The sequence below is a fragment of the Geospiza fortis genome, unplaced genomic scaffold (assembly GCF_000277835.1).
Source record: "Geospiza fortis unplaced genomic scaffold, GeoFor_1.0 scaffold206, whole genome shotgun sequence".
NCBI classification, from domain to species: Eukaryota; Metazoa; Chordata; class Aves; order Passeriformes; family Thraupidae; genus Geospiza; species Geospiza fortis.
In genome coordinates, this window is record NW_005054311.1 from 8,473,164 (window position 1) to 8,497,730 (window position 24,567).

Here is a 24,567-nt window from a genome sequence, read left to right on the forward strand (position 1 = left end):
TGAGAGGATTGTTCTCGGTTGGGTTTCAGAAGTGCTTTTTCTTTAGATTATTTGCCAGCACTTGAATGGCAGTGGGACTTTGTTTTTAATTAAATCTTACATTGACATAAAGAATTATCAGTGATGAGTAGAATTGGAGTTGACTTCTAATTAAAGATAATTCTGCATACTGGGGTGGGTTTGAGATAAATGAATGTCAAATGTAATTAGATGGTCAGATTCTGATCCCTCAGCCACACTCATAAGTACAAGATCAAATTTTGCTTATTTATGCTAATGCAAGCTGAATATGATTGCTCTATGTCTGTAATGATGTAGGGAGCAAGATTAGGGAGGGCTTCATGTGGGCTCCTGCGCATGCTCACCCCAGCCACCAGTGTGAGATAAATGTTGGAACTGAAAAAAAAAAAGGAGGTCAGCTGCCACGAACCCATCTGTTGTGTGCGGAGCCATTTAGGATCAAGTTTATTTTCCTTGGGTTTATTACAGTGAAATGACTCATTTGCATTTCCCTCTCCTTAGGTTTTCAACTATACTAAGGGGGAAGGTCTTTTCTCTGAAGGGAGGTTAAGCAGAGGCTCCCTGGCAACAAAAAGAGAGAAATGGGGGCATTGCACTGAGAGCTCTGGTGAAGGAGTTGCTGCAAAAAGGGGAGGAAGAAGGCTAACTGTGGTATGAGACAAAAAGAGTGCTGCTTTCACCTTAGCCACTGCCAATCCTTATTTCTGTGTTCTAGTGAGGTGATGAGAATTAGAGCCAAAGGCATGTTTTACAATAAACATAAAATGAAATGCAAAGTCCTCACACTTACTTTGGAACCTAGACTGGTGTGAGAGATAACTTACTGAATATATGGAGCTAATATATTGCAGTGGGAGCATCAGCTATTCAGGTTCTATGCACTTACAGCCATATCTACTTTACCATTTTGCTCTTCACCTGGGCTGTTAGCTTTCTTCTTACTATTACTGTTGCTTTTTTGCAATAAAAAGGTTCATGTACATCATCTGGTTTGGGTAGGAGGAGCAGAAGAACAACGTGGGCTGTTACAGATGGTAGACAATTTGTATTTCTGGTCAGGATGTCTAGTGATGAGCTAGCATTTGAATTGAAAATGCCCTTACATGCAACGTTTAAAATGTTCTTACAGAAATGAGGCCATAAAGTACAAGCCTTTTTCCTAAGGCTTGTTACAATTTGAAACAAAAGCTGAAATTTGGTACTGAAATACTACATTTTCATTTATTAGAAACAGGTAATGGCAGCTTGTGTTCACTTGCAGGGATTTCTGCATGAAAAAGTAAAGCTCCCAGCTGGGGGCTTAAGAGCTATAAAAGACGCATCAGTTGCATAAACATTTCTTTGTACATTGCAAGAACAGAATCCACCTGAACTGAAGGTATTGAAATACAGCTAATACAAGAATCACTGTGGGTGTCCCTGATGGACATAAAGTCGTCAGTGAGAAGTGTGCTCAAGCCTTCAGAGAGATCCTGCTGGATAGTCAATGCTGAGGATGTCCATGGTGAGGGCAGAGACCGCCTCGGGGAGAGCAGGATGAGCTGCAGTGGGCTCAGCAAAGATTCTTGTTGCTGCAAGAGACGGGGCAGAAGTTTCTCTTCCTGTGCTGTGGCTGCCAATGGCTTTGGTGCCCACCCAAGTGAGTCCCATGTGCTCCCACATCTTGTTTGAAGGAGGGGGCTCCATCTCAGCTGCAGCTCCTTCTCTGTGCAGCACTGCTCTTCAGCCGCGTGGGGAAGCCCACATGGCTCGTTCTGTATGCTAAAATTAATGCGTGGAGCTCACGGGTGTGCTGGCCTTTCACCGGCTGATGTAGGCTTGGGAAGCATGCCTGTCGGTGCAGCCATATGCTACTATTTAGGAATATCTCTAAGCCTTGGACTTGGGTGGAACAAATGCACATGATTCTGGCAACCAAGAATAGTTCTTGGAGATGGAGCTCTCATGTCTGTACAGTTCTAGCAAATGCTGCCCTGCACAAGGGAGGAGCAGCCCAGTCACTGGGAGCATAAAATGTGCCATGAAGGTTGATTTGTGTAATCGAGTGACCAACAAAAGACACCTTTCTACAGGTGCTTCCACCTGTACACAGACAGAAATTATGAGCCTGCTCACCCAAGCTTAAGAGTTTTTGTCCTGAAAGTGTAAAACCTCTTGTGCAAGAATTAAATTTCTTGTGAAAGTTTTTATAATGCTCCTGAGCACTCTTATCCACATAGCACTGTCAAATTTTTATGTTTAAAAACCCAAAAGGATGTCTACTTTCTCATCCAAGATGCATGCCTCTGTACCTTCTAGGAGCCTAGGGAACATGGAAATCATAAATTCCAGGCGGTAATTTGGGCTACTGGCCATGCTGGCCTTGTATTGCCAAAGTGATTCAGCTAAATCAGAAGGAAGAAATTGGAAAAGGAATATTAAAAATTACTAGACTTAGGCTACAAAAGCAAGCAGCATGAATTGAGGGTGGACTGAATGAGCTTGGCGCTGAGCTGAGCGTGTGTAAGTTTAGAATTTCATTTTGTTCTTTGGGCTTATGAGTGCAAAGCAGAAAGATTTGGCTGTTTTGGAGTATGACATGACTACTAGGGCATAACAGTTCCTTCCCTTATTGTGGTTGTCTTTTGGAGAGATGCATGGTCCTAAATGTCATCTCATTGCATTTAAAAGTTTTTCTCCTTTGTAGGCCAGCCCTCCCAATAGGCAGAATATAGACCTTGGCATAGATGAGAGAGGAAAATGTTCTTTTCTTTCATTAGTCACAAAGATATTGGCTCATTTGTCGGACATACCCCAGGTTTGCAGGTAAGAAATGTTCCTAGCACCCCAGACAGAATTGGTTGACTTTTGTAGCCATCCAGTCACATTAGTTAGTGGACCCCCTCAGCTCGCCTTAACCTAGATAATTATCACTTGATTTTTAACAGGCAGTCTGCAGACCATCATAGATAACATACAAACCATCTCACTGCAGGGATTACCTCTCCTTAGATCCAGAACGGACTTGAACCATGTGTCACACAAGAGAATAATATAGGAAGAAAGGATGATCAAGGATGCTTTCAGTCACTCAGCCCTATCCCACATTCCCATTTAATCAGCAATTATACATACTCCCAAAGTGTCCTCAAAGCCTTAGCTGCAGACAGCTCCCTTACCCCTTACAGCAAATTCTAGACCTGGAGCCATAACTGCAGCTGCTACACAGGGAGAACAGGAGGAATCAAGGGCACCCTCACCACTGTATATTGCAGCTTTGCATGGTTGTTAGCACATGTCTAGCAAAACCAACTTCCCCTCGTCATGTGGTGAGCAAAAAATACCATCTCCAAACTGGTCATGGGGAAGAAGCAAAGAAAAAAAGGCTGTGCAAAAGTTAGACTAGATTTAGCAAATATGTTTCAGCCTGAATTTCCCCTCTTAGCTTGAACCAAATACTGTTTATCAAATATTTTGGCACTGTGGGAGGTAGAGGTCTATGCTGAGGGTGATGAAGAGAGGGCAGCCCTGCGAAAGTGATTGTCCCTTCCCTACTCATTAGCTCAGGCTCAGCTGCTTCCCCATTTCCAGACTGAAAGAAGAGCTGAGAGAGGGGACTTTCATTTCCCTGGGGACAGACACATCATCAATTATCTGCCATTCTGTGCTGCAAGCTGTCAGCAAAGAGGGCAGAGGAGTACTGATAGGATTTCACCTTATCCCTTGACTCACTGATGGGCTCATCATTCAACTGCTGTGCACTTAGCATGGGCAGTACTAATTATATTAATTATACTTCTACACAGGGCATGCTTATATTAGCAGTAAGGAGACTGCTGTCTTTTTGAAATGGAACATCCCTGGTTCATTAACTATATAGATTTAAAAGTGTAAGTGTAGTCATTATATCCACTGCTGAAGTGGACCTCTCAAATCACAGAAGCATTTAATATCATTTTGGATGTGCAACTTGCATTATATTGAGAGCAATATTTATATTGCATGTAGAAGACAGTAGCATTATATCACATTAACTGCTAAATGTAGACTGAGAAACTTGATCGCTCCCTTGGCATAGCACCAGAATGCCCTTAGCAGTGTTCAGCTGTGGGGATACCCATCAGGTCAGTAAGAGATCTGGGTGAGCCCTCAGGGGCTGAGCCTTGCTGAAATTGTACTAGCAACTGTACCCAAGCGTATCATCAGGATACAGCTGTATTATTAAATTCAGAGGTAGGTTTATGTAGTTGGTAGCAGAGAGACCTGTGAATGGTCTAAGAGGCAGGAGAAGAAATGCCTCTCAACAGAGGGTATCACAACAACATAACAGAAATTTATCACTCAAAGTGTTTGCAAGATGGATATCATTAATGTTATTCATAACAATTAATAATCCATCAATGCGGTGCCCATATGCAGCCATTGTCTCTGGGAATCTGGGCCGAGGGGCTGATGCAATTTTCTGAGATTGGTTGGAAGTGTCTGAAATGTCATGTTACGAATATTAGTTTAAATCTTAAGAACAGATGGTGTTGGTGCAATAGAGTCAACCTTTAACCTGACCAATGGAAAATAACTGAACAGAACTGGGAGATTTCACCAGTTCCTACTACTACCTCCTTTTATCTCAGTTTTCTTCTGTACAGAAATTAAACATACATTATTCACCAAGATTATATATAATATATAGGGAGAGGCCACAAGCCTATCTGGGCTCTGAGTTCTGACCATTTTATGCAAAAGCAAAGCAAAAGTAGCTCCAGGCAGGTCTTCAATTTGCATTTCAATTGCACTTCTTGCACATTTTTTCTAGTATCTTGGGGATAGTCTTAGCTACTAAAGCCTTTCAAAGCCATCTGAGTGCTTGAGCAAAATAAAGAAAATAAATAAGTACATTCCTTTTCAAGATTATTTATTTTTTAAGTTTGCCCAAAGGAAAAGAAAATCAAAACAGTTCCAGTGTTTCTGCACAGTCAAATTTGGACACTAAGATTCTGTTCAGAGTGAAAGCCATTAGTGTTCTGATCATATTAATAGAGAAGAGACATCATGCAGAAGATGCTAGCATTTTTGCAACAGTTGTGAATCTAAAGCCCTTTTCAAAGCCAGTGTGGTTGTTATTAGCGCCCAACTTCGAGTTTTGTTTTATCTCTCTTATTTTTTGAGGGATGGTTGATGTTTATGCTGCTAAATCTCCTCTGACTGTCAGTGTTGTTTAGCTCCTCCTAGGTCTCCAGATGTTGTCAGGGTGTGTGTGTTAATCATCCTGTCAAGCTGTGCAAGTACTGAACACTTGCAGGAGATTTTCTTTCTGGTCCTTGGCACTCTGGACCAGATTTTTAATGCAAATCCTTGTATGGAAGCATGCAGATTGCAGCTTAATTGTCTAAAGGTTATTTGCAAACCCAAAGGGAACTTGCTGTGCAGCCCCCAGAGTACTGTGATCGGGTGGTTTCCGCTCTGTCTCGCAGGAGGTGGCTCTCTGTGGAGTTTGAACTGTTAGGCATAAACTGGCACAGGGAAACTCTACTATCTATAGGGGTGTGAGGTTTGACCCTAGAAGCTGCAAAATGCCTTCTGGCAAGTGCTGTGCCAGGTATCAGCAAGGCTGAGCGCAGCTCAGCCCTGCAGAGGTGTGCAGAGAGCCTTACACGTGGGGGTGAGTACAGAGCCAAATTTGGGCTCTCAGTGAGCAAAGATTCAAGTACCTCCAGCTGTGGCTGGAGCATGTTTATCCCTGTGTGAGTTAGCCAAAGTGCATCCTCACTGTGGTATCTTCTGAGTTTGTGAGAAGCAGCAGCTCCAGAACCTCTCTGCCCCTCCATGCTCTCCTCTTTCCGTGGGTTTCTGCCCAATACAGCTCCTCATGGTCCTGGTCTGCCCGAGAGCAGCTTCTGTGTCCCAGGGGTTTATCCTTGCTGTGGTTAAACTCTCTGAGCCCTGAGCTGAGCAGACTGCCTCTGGGCTAGGCAGGGACGTGAATGGTGAAGTATCATTGCCTGCTGACCACAGGGGAGGAGAGAAAACTGTCTTTGACTGCACCCCGTGTGGTATTTCTGAGGCTATTCAGTCAGGTGAACACCCTCACTTCCAAAACAGGAAGATGCGCAATAGAGAAAATGTCTCATTAGCAGTAGCGCTGGCGGTGCTGGGACTGGAAGAAATGTTTCTGGCAGAGTTCTTGCAGAAATATTCCTGACAAAGCTGCTCCTTAGGCAATGCAGTCTCCTCCAAAGAGAAACAGTAGTTTGCCATGGCACCCATTGCCACCCCAAAGAATATTTGCCCAGTTTAATGCTCCAAATTAAATATAACTGAGCAGTGCACAATGTTTCCCCACATATTTGCTTTCTGCAGTGAATGTTTGCCATGCAAGCACCACGTAGCTCTGGTGCTTATCATTAATAAATATGTTCAGTTGTGAAGGCTCACAGGGTAGATGTCTGGCTTTCACAAATGGCTGTTTCATTGGGCACTCGCAGTCATTCCTGACCTGTGGGGATGAGAGGGTGGTTTAGACTTGCTGTCACCCCTTCAGCCCTGTAGGTCAGAGTTTCACAGAGCATCAGCTCCACTGACTGCAGGCAGCTCCAGCCCCTGCCATACCACCCTGCTTCATTACCAAGCTCATCCCTCAGCCAAGCTACTGGAGTGAAATAAACTGGGGCCATGGGGCAGGCTGGATCCAGCTTTTAAAATAGATGGAAAAGAACTGCTGAAACTCCTCTTTTTCATTTCCTGTCAGGTTATTTTTAAGCTGGCCTAGTTTCTCAGTCCATTTCACAGCCCAGTGGTGTCAACAGCTGAACTGACATCCCAGGAAGGATGGAGGCAGTGAGAGGATGGGTCCTGCAGGATGGGGGAGCTGTGTCTGGCAGCACCCACTGACCAGCTCCCTCTTCTCCAGCATCCCCGTTTTCCTACTGCTCCCTGCCCTGCTGCCTGGCCTGTGTTGGCCATGGTGCTCCTCACAAATTGGTGAGGCCACTCCTCTTACCAGAGCAGCACAAAACCAAGCCAGCAGAAAAATCAATTTAATTGTCTGGCGAGGACAGAGACAAGAAAAACAGTGGATTAAGGAGAAAAGGAAGACAAAGGCGTCCCCCTTTTCCCTTGTGGCAGCAGACAGAGTTGCTGTGAACCGTAGCACTTCGCTGCTATTTATTTGTGGATGGATTGAAATCATCCTAGTTTAGTGCAGATGCCAAGCTGGGCATTGGAAATGAGCACACAGAGGGCAAGGGCTTCCTCCCTGCTGAGCCCCCCCCAGACATGTGAAATGCAGAACATACAGTGCCTGGAGCTTGTTTACTCCTCTCTCTTCACAGTGGAGGGCATCCCTCTCATCACGGCATGTCATGGCTGCACATACAGCCGCTGTGTCTTCCTTCTCAGCAGCCCCTGGGCTGAGCAGCCATGGGAGCAAGGATCAAAGGGGAGCTGCAGGGTGTTCATGATGTATCAATCCTTTTTAAAATTATTACTGTGTATAATCACACTTTGCAGTGACGGTGAGTACCTCCAAGAGCTCTGCACGCTCCCATAATACTTCCCAGGATAGATGGGGACGCTGGGGCTGGGGGTGAAGCATGCTAGGCACAGCAGAAATTGGGGATGGCATTGGGATTATCACATTGAAGTATCTGGTTTCTAGTCCCACATATGGACCCTCTTTGTGTCTCTGATACATTTTTCAGTAGACCCTGGGCTGGAAGTCAGAAGTTAAAAAAGGATTGTTTTGGTCTTGAGTGGAGATGATTTGGAAATGCAAACAGATTTGTGCCCTGGTTTGCAGCCCTTCATGGGGTTCAGGTACCCCTTAATGTCACGGATGGACACCAGGCTGTCTGGCCTCACTGCCTGCCTTTTACTGTAATTCCACCCTCACTGACATGTTTTCTGTTGTTTTTCAGGAATATCTCCAAGGCTCCCTGACATCATGTCAATAGGATCACATTCATTCTCCCCAGGAGGTCCTAATGGGATTATTAGAAGTCAGTCCTTCGCTGGCTTCAGCGGGCTTCAGGAAAGACGGTCCAGGCAAGTGCCCTTGCTCTCTAAGGGGAATTTCAAAATCAGGCTGTAAGGGAGTTCTGGGCTTTAGGGGATGAAAGGGGAAAGGAGGTGAGAGAGGACTTCTATCTTTCTGACTCTCTGCCAAATAAAATGTCCTAGGCTAAAATGTCTCTATATATTTTTTGTATAACTAAGGTGTTACCCTCGGCCTGTTTGCCTCTCCCCCATTAATGCAGGGCTTCCTCACATGCCTCAGAGCTGTGAGAGAATTTCAGAGAACAGTTTTAACTTATGCAGTGATCTTTTCAACATGTGAAATGTGCAGGAACACTGCACATGATACACTTGCCATCACCTCCTGTTTAAGACCACTGCTGCCTAAAAGAGAGTTTTCTCATTGCTGCACCACTACAAATCCAAAAGAAAGCTGTTTCCCTGAGCTTGGCTGTGTAGCCTGTCAGTGCACTGCCCCTTAGCTACACACAGGACCTAGGGCTTTGAATCAGGCATGTCCAAGCCACGCAGTCCTGGATGCTCCCAGAGGCTACTTTACAATTGATTTTTACTTGTGTAGTCTCCCAGTGCCAGACCACCAGTTAGCAACTGAGGAGTAACAGCAGCCAAAGGGGCTCCCACTGTCAGCCCAAGTCCATGATGGTTGTTAGATGCTGACCTACCCACCAGCAAAGTCCCCAAAGAGGCACCTGTGTGCAGCACAACTGTCCTCACTTTGCCATACACTCCATACTCAGGACCAGTGGTGTGATGCTGTTCTCCAGAAACTCTCTTAATCAAATCCCAATCTTCCTTAGGACCTGCAGGCTTTACACCTGAGATTATCTGGGCTCCCCTTTCTGTTTAGCATCTGGATGTAGCTCAGCTCTCTCATGGGCTCTCTAATGTGAGTTAGGACGGGCATAGTGTAAGACAGAGAAATGTCTGATGAGCCTCAGACTCAGCCTTGCATTTCCAGACAAGCACTTATGTCTTGGGAAGCAAATATCCCAGGCTGCTCAGATTTTTAACCCATAAAGAAATGCAGACCTTTAACTGGCAGGCACAGAAGCACATTAATTTTTTGCTAGCAGAGATAATATCAGAAGATTTCTTCAAGCTAAACTCCTTTGAGATTTCTATGATTTATAGGGATTTCTTCTTCTTTGATGTTCATTTTGCAGGTGTAACTCCTTTATTGAAAATTCCTCAGCACTCAAGAAGCCCCAAGCAAAGGTGAAGAAAATGCATAATTTGGGCCATAAGAACAGCACCACGCCCAAGGAACCCCAGCCTAAAAGGATGGAAGAGGTTTACCGAGCCCTGAAGAGTGGCCTGGAGTAAGAGCTTTTATCCTGCTTGTTGACTGAAGCTTTCTTTGACATTTTAGAGCCTAGAGAAACCAAAACAGGGACCCTTCCTCATAAGAGACGAACCTACACCTCTTGAAGTCTGGATTGCAACACTTAGTATCTAAAATATTTGTATGGGAAACAGGAATACAGGAGGCAGAATCCCATTTCCATTCACATTTTGAGAAAAGCTCCCAAAGTCTGGGATTTCAACATCAGAGTTTTTTTCCCTCTGAGTTTCCTAGAGTCCTATCAAAGGCTTGTATTGCCTTTCAGATAACATCCCAGATGATAACAGGGCTTTAATCAGCCAGATACAGGCGCAGCGACTGGAAGGCACCAGCCCATAAACTGAGCAGCAGATTAGCTTACTTGAAACTGGTTGTTCAGTGTAAAGAGAACATTAAGCCCTTACACAGTTAAATAAGTGGGCTCCTATTTATTCCCAAAAAGGCATCAGGGAGCTGCTTTTAGGACAAATCAACATAAATGAGTATTTTGTCTGTAAACACATCCAGTGAGGAAAGCCATTTGTCAGGCGGATTTTCTTTTAGGATGGTCATCAGCCAGCTTGGTATGTGCTGCAGAGCTCATGCATCGTTCTCTGGTTTGTCTTTGCAGTGAGTATCTGGAAGTTCACCAGACAGAGCTGGATAAGCTGACTGCTCAGTTAAAAGACATGAAAAGAAACTCACGCCTGGTACGTGCCATGCTTTTTCATGTGTAGATGTACAGTGGCCTTCATGAGGTGCTGGAGCAGCCAAGGGATGGGTGTGGGATACAGGGAATTTGCACTGATGCTCTTCTTCCCTTCTAGCCATTGTCTTGTTTGTGATTTCTGTTGAGTGTCATAAAATACTTTCTCATGGTGCTGTTGTGTTGCAAAATTAATCAGTTTTGTGTTCTCTGTTGCAGGGAGTCCTGTACGATTTAGATAAGGTATGCTACTCCCTTCAACACCCATTTTGCAGGGAAGCATTAATATCCATACAGTGTACATGGAAACCTTTCTTAGAGGGATCTGCTGGCCATGCCAACACCTGCATTTTCAAAGGAAGAAGTCCCACTCCCCTCCTCTTCCCAGGACTTTGGTATTGCCCACTAATGCAGCATCAAACACAGTGTGCTCACTGATCTGGCATCAAACGTATCCCACCAACCCTTTTTCTGAGGTCTGCCAGGTCAGACTGGCTCTGGGATGGGCACAGACAGAGAGACAGACCCCTCCCAGGCAAGGAAGGAAGGAAGCAAGCAGAGGAGAGACTTCCTTTTTCTGTCAGCTGACAGCCATTAAATCCATTCCTTTGTGCAAATTCTCTTAGCCAGCCCCCAGTCAGATGGGGGCTGATAGCAGTGCGCAGGGGGCTGGGGGGAATCCAGGTCAAGCCCCAGTTCATTCCTTCTCCTGCGAGTTCTGAAGAAAGAAAAATTGAAAATACATTTTCCCTGCAGGAAAATTTGGGTGAAAGAAATATTTCAAAAACATTTCCTGAAAAGGTCTGACTTTTTTTTTCAGTCAAAATGCCAAGCTTGAGTTTATTCTCAAAACGAGCTTGCTAAGGAAGACAATGGATCTTGAAATGCAAAGCTTGATCAATATTAATATGGGATTTCAAAGTATTGAAAACATTACTTTTTAACTTAAAAAAGCTGTGCTTTCTTAGGTTTTTTTTTTTGTTTGGTTGGGTGTTTTTTTGTTTGTTTGGTTTTTTTTTATAATTCAGAAAACCTAGAGAGATCCCATCAAATAAAAACTCTTATTTAAAAATATACATTAGGTAAAGGAGTAAAGGAGCTCCATTGTCAGCAGCAGCTTAACAGTAATAGGGTGGGACAACTGATTCTGGATTCATGGTCATGGAAATCCTGTGTGTTTTAAGGAGGAGTATCTCAGATGCATGAGGACTAGCAGAGCTAGCATAGCAGTGGCTTACTGATTTATTTAAAGGTGCCTCACCTCTGCCTTTTCCTTTCTTTCAGCAAATCAAAGCAGTTGAGAGATACATGAGAAGGCTGGAGTTCCACATTAGCAAGGTAATCAGCTCTCTCCTATCATCTTTCTTCTGCATCTGTTCCTATATTATTGAGGAAGCAAACCCTTGGCCTCCTGCTACCCCTTTTTGCTGGGGAGGCCACTCCCAGATTGGCTGTTTTTTCCATGATAGGCTGGTGATCAGAGCCAAAGAAAGGGTTTCCACATAGACCCCAAAGTCCAGCTATGCCCCAAGACACTCCCACATACTTTTAGGTACAGAGAGAACATTGGGTTGGAGACCTGCTGGGGAAAATCTATCTCACAGCATGCTTATTGTCAGACTTGAGGTAGAAGGAGAGTTGCATCTGAAGGTAATTTAATTCAGCAGTTATCTCTAGCACACACAGCAGCTAGTTTGGATTTATTACTGGATTTCACTGCTAATGCTTTTGCTGCATGGTTTGGGGCCCACATCCACTTGAATGCATCGGTGAGAATATCGGTGCAGGTACTTGTGATTTACACTAATACATTTTAGAGCTGGGTGAAATCCATGGCGTGTATTCTCTTACTTATAAACATATCTGCTAGTGATTAGTTGCTTTTTTGAGCCTGACAAAGGAATGAATTATTTTTGACAGATGAAATGTCTTTTGAGAGTCATTTAAAAAGCATTTGTGCAGCTTTAAGTCCTGTAATTATGACAACCTATCCAAACCTTTTAATTTCAGTCCTCTTACTCTTGGAGCAGAAAATAAAAATATAAATCATGAAGCGATGGACTGAGATTTTGTTCCCCAAGCCACCTACTCCCTTGCTGGCAACATGAATAACAAAAATTAGTACTTGAAGAACATTTCCATTCAAATCCTTCCCACTTCAACCTGCTCAGAGCTAATGGTTTCTGGGTTTATAATAAGAGTGAAAAGCACCAAACGCAAGAGGTAACGCTGGTCAGTGTTACTCAGGCTTGCCAACTACTGAGTTCGTTCTCTGTAACCCATGGCAACAGAGACAAAAGGAACCAAGTGTGTGGCATTAAAGCCCACAGGCTTGGGCAGGTGGAGGAACATCTTTGTTTCTAATGACAGAAAAGGTTTTTTCAGCAGTATTTAATCAGGGACACAGAGATGCCCTCTGTCTTTTACCTGCCACTGCTCTGTAAAGGAAGGAAAACAAGGAAAATGGAGTGCACCACAGCAGATCCCACATACTTGGGGAGCAGATGAGCACGTCCTAGCTACACTCACATGGGCAGGAGCAGGATTATCAGTCCCAGACCAAGGCTCCACTCCAATGTCAGAAGTAAATACCAAGTGACAGTTATTTATAGTAGCTGTCTTTAGCTTGCTGGCTAGCAAGAGAAATGGGAGTGAGTATGAGTGCAGGAAGCTTTTTTTGTAACTTCAAAATGGTAAGATGCTACCTGTGTCTTCATTAATTTATGCTGAACTCTTTCACTTTGTAAAGCATTCCCTGTTTTGGGTAGGGTGCCCTCAGGTCAGAGGCTTCAGCCACCAGTTATCCAAGGTAGCCTTGTAAAAATTGACCCAAGGCTTTGAAGCCATCAGGAAGACAAGCCCTGTTCCAAACAAATTATAGAGGTTAAGCAGGCTTGGAAAATGGGATTTGAAACATGCCTGGGTTGTCACATCAGGCTCATCTCTAATGCAGCACACAGAGTCACAGACTGATGAAGCCAAGGTGCTGGATGCTTTCATAGAGAGAAATTATGCCATAAAAATCCATTGCTCAGCAGGAGCACTGTGGGACACAGAGTGACCTCTTGATTTCAGAGATAACAATGGAAAGAGTTATTTTAGGTAAAACCCAAATATGATCCTGTTTCTGGAGGGATGTTAGAAGCAGAAAGAAGAGACACTTCTTCTGTTCCTGTCCTTCTCCTTACTCTGATAGTCAGGTTAGAAAACCCATCTTCTGTATCTGGCAGATTTAGTTTATAAAAATAAAAAACCACTATATATAGCTGGAGTATATATGTACATATATTACTCAGAGTAAATGTGTGCGTTCAGTACAGGGATTAGAAGAAAAAGGGAAACCAAAGCACGAGGTGTGTAAATCCATTGCTCCTCTGAATCTAGATCCAGGTGAGACTTCAAACTGTGTGTGACTATGCTTTGCAAATCTTCAGAGCACTTACAATATGTGACTTCAAACTGTGTGTGACTATGCAAATCTTCAGAGCACTTACAATATGTTGGGTCCCTGAGTTATGTCAAGGGAGCATAAAAAAAAATGACTAGATGTGTCTGGGGGGGTTGAAGTTCAAAATACTGTTTTAACTTGACATCAGCTGTTTGTAAGCGCTTTACTTGTGCTGATTCCTAGTATGACTCCCAGTTTCTGGAGGATGGACAGTAAGAGTGCAAAATATCACTCCCAACTTCCAATATTAGTCAAATATTGCAACAGCCTTGATCCATGGCTGATATTAGGGAACCAGAGCCACTGCTGACCCTGCTAAATGTGCCATTTACCAGTTCCAGTTGCATTTGGCAGTGTGGGCAGTGTTGCAGTTGCCCTTTAAAGAGCTCTTCCACAGCGAGATGTCTGAGAAGCTGGCTGCTTTCCTGCCTCACTGGTACGATGGGGAGAACACGAGTAGCAATGCTAGAGGCATGCAGGGCAAGCAGGTGAATTGCTGGCATCTACTGTTGCTCTATTGAGATTTTTACAGTGGAAGTTACTTTCATCTTGTGTTTCTTTTCCACAGACTGTAACACTATCACAGCTTCATTTCCTCAGCCCCTCCATTGGGTATAATGGTTTGGCTGAGTTTTCTTTTAATGCAAATTACTTCATTGTGTTGGCTTTGTTTTGCTGGGGATTCTGGGTTTTTTTCAGCACACTTTCTTTGTTCCCACTAGGTGGATGAGCTTTATGAAGCCTATTGCATCCAAAGACGTCTCTGTGATGGTGCCAGCAAAATGAAGCAAGCTTTTGCAATGTCTCCTGCCAGCAAAGCAGCTCGAGAGAGTTTGACTGAAATCAACAGGAGCTACAAGGAGTACACAGAGGTACATCCTCATCAGTTCATTCTTTTCACTCTCACACTGTTTTTAAGCCATGGGAACTTTGCCACTAATTTCAGGAAGAGTTTCATCCAGAAATAAAAGAAAACTCATCAAAGAAGAATTAGTATTTATTTTTCTTCAGGTGAATATCTGATGACTGACAAAGACAAGTTACATGGGCCCAAAGAGTTCCTTGAAATAACAGTTTAGACTCTATGGGAGCAGGGTTATACCTAGGAACTGCAGCACCAAAGCAAAAGCATAGATCTGCCCCAAACCTACTTAAACTCCAACTACCTCCTTCCCACCTGCAGATGTAGGGATGGCAGCTTGACTGGAAATGATGTGCCTAGAGACATATGCTGCATCCTGTGTGTTGTACTTGCGGTGATCAAAATCTATTTTATTAAGCAGGCAGGAGATGATGAACAAGTCTAATAGTGTTGCAGACTTCCCAGCACACAAGCTGTGACAACCTTCCAAAACCTGAAGGAAGAACTGGAGAGGGTCTCTCACAGCCTTCTTTCTTAATGTAGTCCATGTTTCTTGAGAGATTAAATCATGCTGGGAGCCACTTTGCCATAGAGCTGCTGTTGGCACGGGTCCTGGCTGGAGAGGACCAGAACAGTGAGCAGGTTACATTCCAAGGGTCAAAGCTTCCCTTTTGCCATCATGAGGATTAGCATGCAGCAGCAGAGAAGCACAGGGTTGCAGTCTCAAAAAAAGCAGGCATAGCTGCCATTTTTAGGGCCAGCCCTAGCTAAACAAGAAGGATGGCTCAGAGACTGATTTTATTGCAAAATATCTTGAATCTATCCTTACAAACAGACCTTAAAAAAAATCCCAGAGTAGTTTTGTCTGCCCTCACTGTTCTCTTTTCCAACACAGAACATGTGTACCATAGAAGCAGAGCTGGAAAACCTATTGGGGGAGTTCTGCATCAAGATGAAAGGTAAGTGCCTTTTCACCTTTCCCTTCTTTCTCAGAAACAGTAGCAGTTGCTGCACACATTGGTGAGGGAATTGAGACGCGCTGTGTGACATGCATTTATGACAGGTGGGGTTTCTCACCCATTGCTGAGCCTTCACACCCCTGCCCACTGGAAAGGATTGCAGAAACAGGAACACCAATGCGTACAGACTTTCTGAGGTTCTGCTTTTTGTTTTCTAGACTAAATACCTCCCACAAAGACTCCTCCCAACAGCCAAAGCAATTCAGTTTCAAAGACTGCTGTCATTTTTGCCTCTATTTTCAGTAATTCTTTGAGAAGGTGACTGGGAAATTATCTGAATTTCCATGGAGCTGAACTCAAAATTTAAAATAGCTTTTTAATTTGACATCAGCTATTTCTAAATTCTTTACTAATTGTGACCAATACTATTTTTGACCAAATGTAAAAAAAGCAAAAAGCTGGGGATGGTTTTCCTAAATAACTCTGTGATGGCATTTGCCTTTCCATTTTATTCCTTGTCTTTATGAAAGGGTAGTTTATGGGTTTGAATACAATGGAATCAGTTTTACTTGAAGCATCAATGGATCATCAGGTATTGCTAATGCTGTTATCCCTTTAAGACTCAATGCCTTAAAGAAGAGATTGGGAGGGGATATCTTTTTTGGATCTTCAGTCGCTGGCATGAGAATAGTTCTATAAAACAAAGTCAGCATCTAAATATTCATGAACTCTTAATTCTTCACTTGATATCTTGCCATTTAAAACATCCACAGTATTGCTGGTGGAGTTTTGAGAGGTCACAATCTCATACCAGGTTTTAATTCTGCCTGCCTTGTCACAGTTGTTTCCTATGATTTCATTGCATAAGATTAAGATTAATCTTAGATTAAATTAAAATAGCTACTCTGCGCTCTCATGTTAGAGAAAACAATTGCAGCAGATGTTGGAGTTCTCCTAGCTCCATCCCTCAGGTTTTAGATGAACACACAGAGACTGAGACAGATATTTCTGTACAAGAGCCCACAGCAGAACCATAGCATGGACATGTTGAATGAAGCAGTGTCAGAGTGTGTAAAGGGATTTTCCAGCTCCCTTGGAGCATTTCTTTACTTGCTGTAAATGCAGTGCACAGTTCCTGGCAGCAGGACATGTTGCAGAAGGTGTCACAGTGTCACAAATGTCTTGTCTGAAGAGGTCTGGCCTCTTCTCTTTTGGATGCCAAATCCTCTGTCAGAGCTCAAGGGCTCTAGAGAAGTCAGGTACTGCACTCATGTGCGGGAGCAGAGCACAGAGCACAAGCAGCAGCTGCTTCTGAACAGAGTTTGCATCACGTAAAGAAGCTCAAATTAGAGAAATGCCATACTAAGTATTCTCTAATTAGGGCATCTGAGATTTCTATCTAGATAGTTTTCCCTAGGAATAGGAATCCTATAGGACAATATAGCCATCGCTATTGCTAAGGCTTGCAGCAGCTCTGGCAAAAAAGCCTGCAGATCACACAGCAAGTTTCCCCCTCAAGTTATACTGCAGCATATCTAGCTAACTTTAGGATCTAATTTAAAATCAAAGCATTCCTCTCCCCAAAGCTTATCTGTTCCTAGCCATTCCAGTGAAAATTATTTTTATTTTGTGCCCTCTGTCACTTACACTGAAAGCAAGCCAACCTACACAATGCTGTCAGGAAGCAGGGGAGCTGCACAGAGCTTTTATGACTGATATTTATAGAAAAATAAAAGCCTAATCATTTTTCAGAATCAAGATAATAAATGTGCCAGCAGGCTTAGCTAACTCGTCAGGATTAATCAGTTGTTGAAATTTACCAGGGAAACCCAGTGTGGAAATTCCTGTATGGAATCTGCATGTCCTGATATGATGTACAGGAAAGTGCCCTTATAGCTGTTTGAAGAGCCAGGACAGCAGGAGGTGAAAAGCCCAGATGTTTCACTCAAGGGAGAACAATTTGCTGGCCTGACACACCGGTGGCTCTGCTACATGGAGCCCACCACCAGCAGCCAGGAGTCCAGCATCCTGCACACCAGCAGAGCTGCGTGTGCTGCATGAGCTCCAGGTGGCCCTGCCTCCTTGCCACAGCCCCGTAATCACCTGTCCCGTGTTGTTTCCTATGAAAGTACTTATGCCCTATTGTCAAGTCAGCATTTAGCCTCCTCTTCATCATGCTGAAAAGACTTGGCCAGCCTGGTTGGGCCAGTCACAGTTCACAGACTTCAACATCCATATGGAGTTTTAAGCTGGAGTTTCCTCACCCACCCACCCCATACACTGGGCAAAAAAAGGACCTTTTATTTTCCTCACATGCTTTTGGTGATGTGTCCCAGGAGAGATCAAATTCTCTTATAAAAGCGCAGATGGGGAGAGAGAAGTGGTGGTAGAGTGCTAGTAATCTTAAATTATTTATTAACAGTAAATAAATTAGAAAGGAATTGGTAATATGAGCTCTGTGCAAGGGCCTCTTTGTTCTGCTGAACACTAAGATGAGCAAAGAAAACTATTTTCTGGTCAAAGAAATGGCAGAGGCAGATAAGCAGATCATGAGGACAGCCCATGACTGCATGCAGGGATTGAGTTGCTGCTACAGTACAGCTAGCAGGACTAATTCATCCCTGCAAATACAGGCAGCACTAGGGTTCCTCATACTTGCCTTGATTTTAACACACCCCTGTGTGTTCCATTGGGGCATCCCTTTCTCTGCCACAGCCTTTGTATGTGGCCTCAAGGCACTTTGTTTGGGCACTGCAACACTAGAGGCGTAGATTTAGGCTCACACAGGCAAAGCTGGGTAAGTTTTTATACCAAAACAAGTGCAATGGCTGCACACTGAGGGGAATCTGTGAGAAAGGAGAAGCTCCCTCTGTGGGAAAAACAACCAGTTAAGTCGTGTGGAAGAGCAGGTCAGCAGGCCAGGAGAGGGGTGGTAATTCCCCTTGGATTTCAGTGTGGAGCCTCAGCAAACTTTCATTTCATATGCACAATGCTGATATAAAAATAGCATTGTTATGTCCTACCTTAAAAAACCCCAAACAAAACATAGATCACAAGTGCTTTGCTGTGCTACTTCTCTTGGTCTGGGGAAAAATGGAATTAATCTGGTATTACAGATGTCAGTCATATTTTGTGATGCACTTACTATTGAAAGACACTCAGCTATTATGGGAATGATAACGTTATGGAAACACCAAGCAGAAGGAGCCCCTGTTGCTTGCTCTGCCTCTCTGAAGATGTGCTAAAAAGGGATCTGTATTGAAGTGTGCAGCTCGGTCAGACAGCGTTGAGCAGCACTACAGGAGGATCAGCAGCTCGCCTACACCTCGCCATGGGAGGGGCTCTCAGCTGAGGGTCTGAAGCCAGATGATGTCAGGAAGGTGTTTCTCCTTTTTCTGTAGTTACTATAGAAAAGGAAACTTCAGGCTCTAACAGGGAAAAATGCTGGAAGGTATAAATCTTCCATGTGCAAGAAACCACAGCCCAATGGATTTTATACAAAAGAAGAAAATAGAAAATTAGGATGGTGGGTTGTCTTGGTTCAGAGGGTGCACAGGCAGTAGTAAGAGGGGGTATGTAAACAGCAGCTGGGGGGCTGTGGGAGAGTGTTGATCTCTTCTGTCCAAGTGTGGCTCCGGGCACCCCACGGCACCCCACTTCTGGGCTCAGCCACGCTTGGCAGCCCAGGCCCTCCCACAGCCCCTCTGTGTCTTTCCTTCTCAGGTCTGGCTGGCTTTGCTCGGCTCTGCCCAGGAGATCAGTATGAGGTATGTCTGCATCAGTTTGTTTATTAAATAGCCAAAGAATCAAAAGGAAGGCATACCTCTGCTGCTTTTTATGTCATGATGAATAAAACCTTTTCACATCAGCACCTCAATTGAGCAGCTATTATTTTTCCCGTATGTGCTCTGAAAAACCTTGCCTTCTCTGTATGTCTGCTTTTGTCAGGACATCTGTCAGAAGACCTGGATTTTGCATTCAGAGGAATGGATGATAGCTGTTAGAAGAACTTTCAACTTTTTTTGTTTTAGCTTTTAAAAATCTTATTTGTGACAAAAGTTTCTAATTCCCCTGGAAAAAAGCATATGCCCCATCCCATGCAAATGGAACACATCCTTGCAGGCATCCTTTACTGAATGCATAGGTTCTACTTCATCATAGAGCTAAGTGGCAGAAAGACACTGAATAACCATTTCTCGAGACCCAGATGTTACCTGCTGTGAGGCTGCATCAGGATCTCTGGTCATTGCAGTGTTTCAGTAGAGATCATCAGGAGTGTGTTAATTAGAGATGGATTAAAATAAAAGCCTCCAGCTCTACCAGAACAGACCTAACCTTGCAAGAAATTTGCAGTGGATTGATAGTGGATCCCTCCACCCAGTACTTCCTAGCTGCCTCGATCATAGATTCATTTGTTCCCACTCTCATTCCCTGTGACAAATGATTCCTGCTTCCTCTGTGGGGTCAATTAGTTGGTGCAGGTGTCTCCCAGCTGGCCCAAAGTGGTGTTCCTGCTCTTGATGCTTCATATTGAGTTACTGCACTATGGATGTCATTCATTTCCGTCATCAGACAGCCAAAACCTCACAGCTGGGGAGGTCTCTGATGGGGAGCGGCCAAAAGCTCACCTGCCTGGAAAGGCAGATGATCCAACAAGTTGTAGATGTTAGGATAGACCACTGGTGCTTTCATCCTGCCCTCCCAAATCTCCCTTGCCCTGCCACTTTCCCTGTAAATGGGGTTAAAAGCCTTGCAGCTTTGTTATGTGTCATCAAGTTACATGAAGTTAAAAACTTGGGTGAGGGGTCCACTACCAAAAGGAGCAATTAGGAGAGCTGAGAGATAGAGATCCTCCAGTAGATTTTTCCTTCTGACTTGATGGGAAGTGGAAGGGCAGCACCTACACCACCTAACTCTTCCAGCCTTTCTCAGACTCTTTCCCCAGTTCTGTTCTGATACTTGTGCATCATGAGAACAGATTTCTCAAGAAAATGAGAGGATTTTTCTTTTTTAGATTTTCATGCGTTATGGTCGCCAGCGCTGGAAACTGAAAGGCAAGATAGAAGTGAATGGCAAGCAAAGCTGGGATGGAGAAGAGATGGTTTTCCTCCCTCTCATTGTGGGACTGATCTCCATTAAGGTATGCATGCTGAATCCTTTGCCTGCAAGCAAGGCAGGAGTCAAGAACCTGCCTTTTTGTGCACCATCAGCAAAAACCACAGAAGCAGATCATTAAACTCTTTAGAAATGAGCCATAATTAGTATTTCTGACACACCTACTAAAGTTCTGTAGTATTGTCCAGTTTAGATACTACAAGACTAATCCATTTGTGAGAGCTGTGGGAGAGATTTTCTTCCCAAACTGGAGTCTTTTCATCACTGTTCCATCTCTTCATTGCCCTCAGTGTCCCAACCCAGTTTTCTCCTGGCTGGAAGTCAATATGCTTTCTTTTCCATAAGCCTTCAGCATAGAGATACCCATTCTCTCATCCCTGTCTAGAAATTGCTCCTAGAAACCATTCCAGATGTCCTTGGTTAGGAAGCTTAAACAGAAGAATGTCTTGAAAGTTTTAGGGGAAATGGCCCTCATAGACACTGCAAAGATGTTATGACAAAACATGGAGGTGATTACAAAACCCACAACCAAAATAATCCCAGATGCGTGAGACAGTAGGTTTTCAATGGAAGGCAAGTTGTGACACATGGTGAGTCACTTTCCTCAATCTAACACACAGGTTTAAGGTGGAAAGTTAGGAGAGAACCCCTTTTTATAGTGCACAAGAATCCCAGTATTATTAAGGTTAATGTGTATATTCTCTTCCCTTTTTGGATTCTGTCCAAACACTTTCACATAAAAGGCTCAAGAACTGACTTTCAAGCAAACAGCCAAAGGCTGGTTTGTGTAGGAGCTGCATATGGAACTGTCACTCTGAATTCGCAGGCAAATGTATCTCTAAATATGAATAGTGCTCTACTCGTACTGTAACAACATACACAGAGGTGGTTCCTCAACAGTAGATCTGTGGAAATCCTCACCAAAGGCCATCCTTGGTGCAAACAATTACATGGCTTCAGAGTTACAAGAGAGAAATACCTGGAAGAGAGCTCCCTTGGGAATTACTAATTAGACAAGTTACATCAGGAGATTCCCAGTCAGGAATTTGTCAACTGCTGAGACACACTATGGCCTCCCTGTTCTCACTCTTCCCTTGGGCACTGGTTATCATTAGTGCAAAAGATCAAATACAAGACTAGACAGCCCCTTGGTCTGAGCCAGTATGGTTGTCCTCTTCTGACTCCTATGAAAAACATAAAGAAAACATGGAATCATGATCATATGCAACTATGCATTTCCTAAAAAAAAAAAAACCAAAACAAAACCACCACCACACCCAGATTTTTTCCTTAAGTAATGCAACAGACAATAATATTTTAGAAGCTTTTTGACAAGGGGCCAGGCCAGACAATTAAAACTATTATCTTGGGATTAGGGATTGCAATGCCTTTTGTGGTCCTAAATATCCTGTTCTTGTCTCTTACAGGTCACAGAAGTTAAAGGGCTTGCTACTCATATCCTTGTGGGAAGTGTAACCTGTGAGACAAAAGACCTGTTTGCAGCTCGGCCTCAGGTGGTTGCAGTAGACATTAATGACCTTGGCACAGTAAAGCTCAACCTTGAGATCACCTGGTAGTAAGTAGAACTTTTTGGTCAGTTGGTCAGTCAATCAATCAGTCAACTGTAAAACTTCAGCCAAAGAAAAAGGGTTCATCCATGTGGGTTGTTCTCTCCATATTTTTCCTGCCAAGGAAGATTGTGAAGGAACTGTGGCCCAAGTTTGGTATATGAGAAGTAGTTCATGGTCAGCCACAGTTTGCCTGCTTTTCCTGTGGTAAAGAGGGTTGTGCCTAGTTTCAGCTGTTAAATTAGGTTTGGTAAGAACTGACATTACAAGTTATGGGAACTGTTTAGTGATGATAGATCTCAGAATTGCCTAAAGCTTACTTCAAAGCTTAAAAATGGGATATAACTGAGTGCTCATATATATATAATTTATATATTTTTAATATTTATATATATTTAATATTTTTTAAAAATCATTTTATGGATTTACACTAGCTTAGCAAAGTTCGGGAACTGGCCCATCTTGAAAAGCTGGCTTTTAAGGGCTTCATACACCACAAGAGTGATGGGAAATCTCTTGGTGTTTTCTATTCACATTGGTCAGCATAGGTGAGCTGGTAGCCTAAGGATACAAACCCAATTCTCACTGCATTTTAATGAAATAAGTAAATGTCATTTCTGAAGAAGCATTGATGCATTTAACTTTTTGCAATCATGTGTGATGTTTCTTGTAATGCAATAAACATGAAGGCAGCAATAACAGCTCCTGGTTTCCTTTACAATGCAACAGCTCTATTAATAGTTGAGCACCTTTCTCATTAGCATGTGTGACACTTGGCAACTCAAATGCACGAATACTTTTCATGTGAGAAGAATAACATCAGACTACACTACAGAAATTATTTCTGAGGAACACTTTTATCAGAACCAAAAACCACACTACTGAGACTGCTGTCTAATTAACAACATTTTCTTTAAACACTTCAGTTTAAAAACTTGTTACCTCTGGGTTTTGATGTGCTAATAAACCACCCTTTCAAAAATGCTTTCTATGGACCTGAAAGTCTATCTTGCTCAGCCTAACAACCTTTTATTTTCTCCCCTCTTGCTTGTGTATCCATAGCCCCTTTGATGTTGAAGATTTGACCCCATCCACAGGAAATGTGAGCAAGGCATCTGCTCTCCAGAGGAGAATGTCCATGTACAGCCAAGGCACTCCTGAAACACCAACCTTCAAGGACCACTCATTCTTTGTAAGCTCTGCTTGGCTTCGTGTTTATGTAATGAGAAACCTTAGAGCAGTTCAAACACTGCAAACATTTCACTGCTTTACATGTCTAAGCTTTTTGTGCCCTGGTACCAGGAGGTTACTCTTACAAATACTTATAAAGCAAGTGCATTCCTAGCTGCTAATCCTAAAAGAAGGTGACTATGATCCTGGCATCTTTGAAACTATGTGGCCAATTAATGCATACCTATCCTTCCTGCCTGACTGCTGTGATGCTTGAATAATCTTTAAAAAATGTGTTTTCATTTTGCAGCAGTAGTTAAGCAACTATTATAGCACAAGTATTTTTAAGTATCCTGTGATAAAATTTGCCCCTGTACTGAAGATATTCACAGGGTGTTCCTACATTTTGCATGAATTGAATTCTGAATGCTTAATCAGGCCATCTGTACAGAGATTAACTTTGCAAGTGCCACATCCCATGCCTGTAACTTAGTACTCTGCTGCAAAGCATTCATTTAACTTGCCCTTCCTCACACCCTCTTTGCTTTAACTGTTGAAGAAATGGCTGCATCCCCTGCAAGACAGGCCAAAGTTGACAATCTTAGATGCTCTTCAAGACACTTTCTTTGACAAGCTTCGTCGCAGTCGCTCTTTTAGTGACCTGCCATCGCTCAGGCTAAGCCCAAAAGCAGAGCTAGAGCTATATGTGAGTCCTGGTTTTTGTTTGGTGAAGGATTTTTTCAGTTCCTGTGTGGCATTTCCATTCCCACGCATGCTTCGTGTGTCGCTCTCTGTTGCAACTTGCTCATTTTGCTGACTGATTAGAGGGCAGGACATAACTATGAGCTCATGCAGTTCACATTAAATCAAAATTCCTCTTGGTTTCTACAGAGATAATGATCAGAAGTCAACTATCTGTGGGCAGAGAGCAGGGCAGGAGTACAAGCCACCAATGTTCTTAAAGATCACCTGCTACACTGACTGACGCTCTACATTTACCTAGTAACATGACTTTCAGAAGCTAAAAGCATACACATGTCAAGAGAAAGAAGAAATAGACCTTTGGCTATGATTATGTTTAGGGAAAAAAAGCTGCTAATAATACTAGAAAAAAAAGTTAAGTTTTGGACATTTAAACCTTAAGCTTAACAAGATGTGGATGCCTGCAGTTCTTTCCAGCAAATTGTCAGCAAAATAGTAGTTGCCTTCCATCTGTGCCATGCATTTCCATGAGCTGGCCACATAACAAAGCAGGGTTTGTAGCTTGGATAGGCAGGTTGTGACTCCTGTAGTGATTTTTCCCCGTATGTCAGTCAGAGATGAACATAGATATATATCTGCCCTGATAAGTCTGGAGTCTGCATATGATGTTTTTGCTTTTTAAATG

The 24,567-nt window shown here is 43.3% G+C and overlaps 1 protein-coding gene across 1 annotated transcript in view; it reads left to right on the forward strand.

Moving 5' to 3' along the window:
• The window catches only part of RIPOR2 (RHO family interacting cell polarization regulator 2), a 68,660-nt gene that overhangs the window by 26,375 nt on the left and 17,718 nt on the right, over positions 1–24,567 (forward strand). Inside the window, exons 2-13 of the mRNA XM_005419344.2 lie at positions 7,914–8,040; positions 9,195–9,350; positions 9,984–10,062; positions 10,278–10,301; positions 11,343–11,396; positions 14,229–14,378; positions 15,264–15,327; positions 19,051–19,094; positions 20,342–20,467; positions 21,870–22,018; positions 23,073–23,202; positions 23,740–23,886. Coding sequence (XP_005419401.2) covers positions 7,914–8,040; positions 9,195–9,350; positions 9,984–10,062; positions 10,278–10,301; positions 11,343–11,396; positions 14,229–14,378; positions 15,264–15,327; positions 19,051–19,094; positions 20,342–20,467; positions 21,870–22,018; positions 23,073–23,202; positions 23,740–23,886 — 1,250 coding nt within the window. The remainder of the gene's footprint in view (positions 1–7,913; positions 8,041–9,194; positions 9,351–9,983; positions 10,063–10,277; positions 10,302–11,342; positions 11,397–14,228; positions 14,379–15,263; positions 15,328–19,050; positions 19,095–20,341; positions 20,468–21,869; positions 22,019–23,072; positions 23,203–23,739; positions 23,887–24,567) is intronic.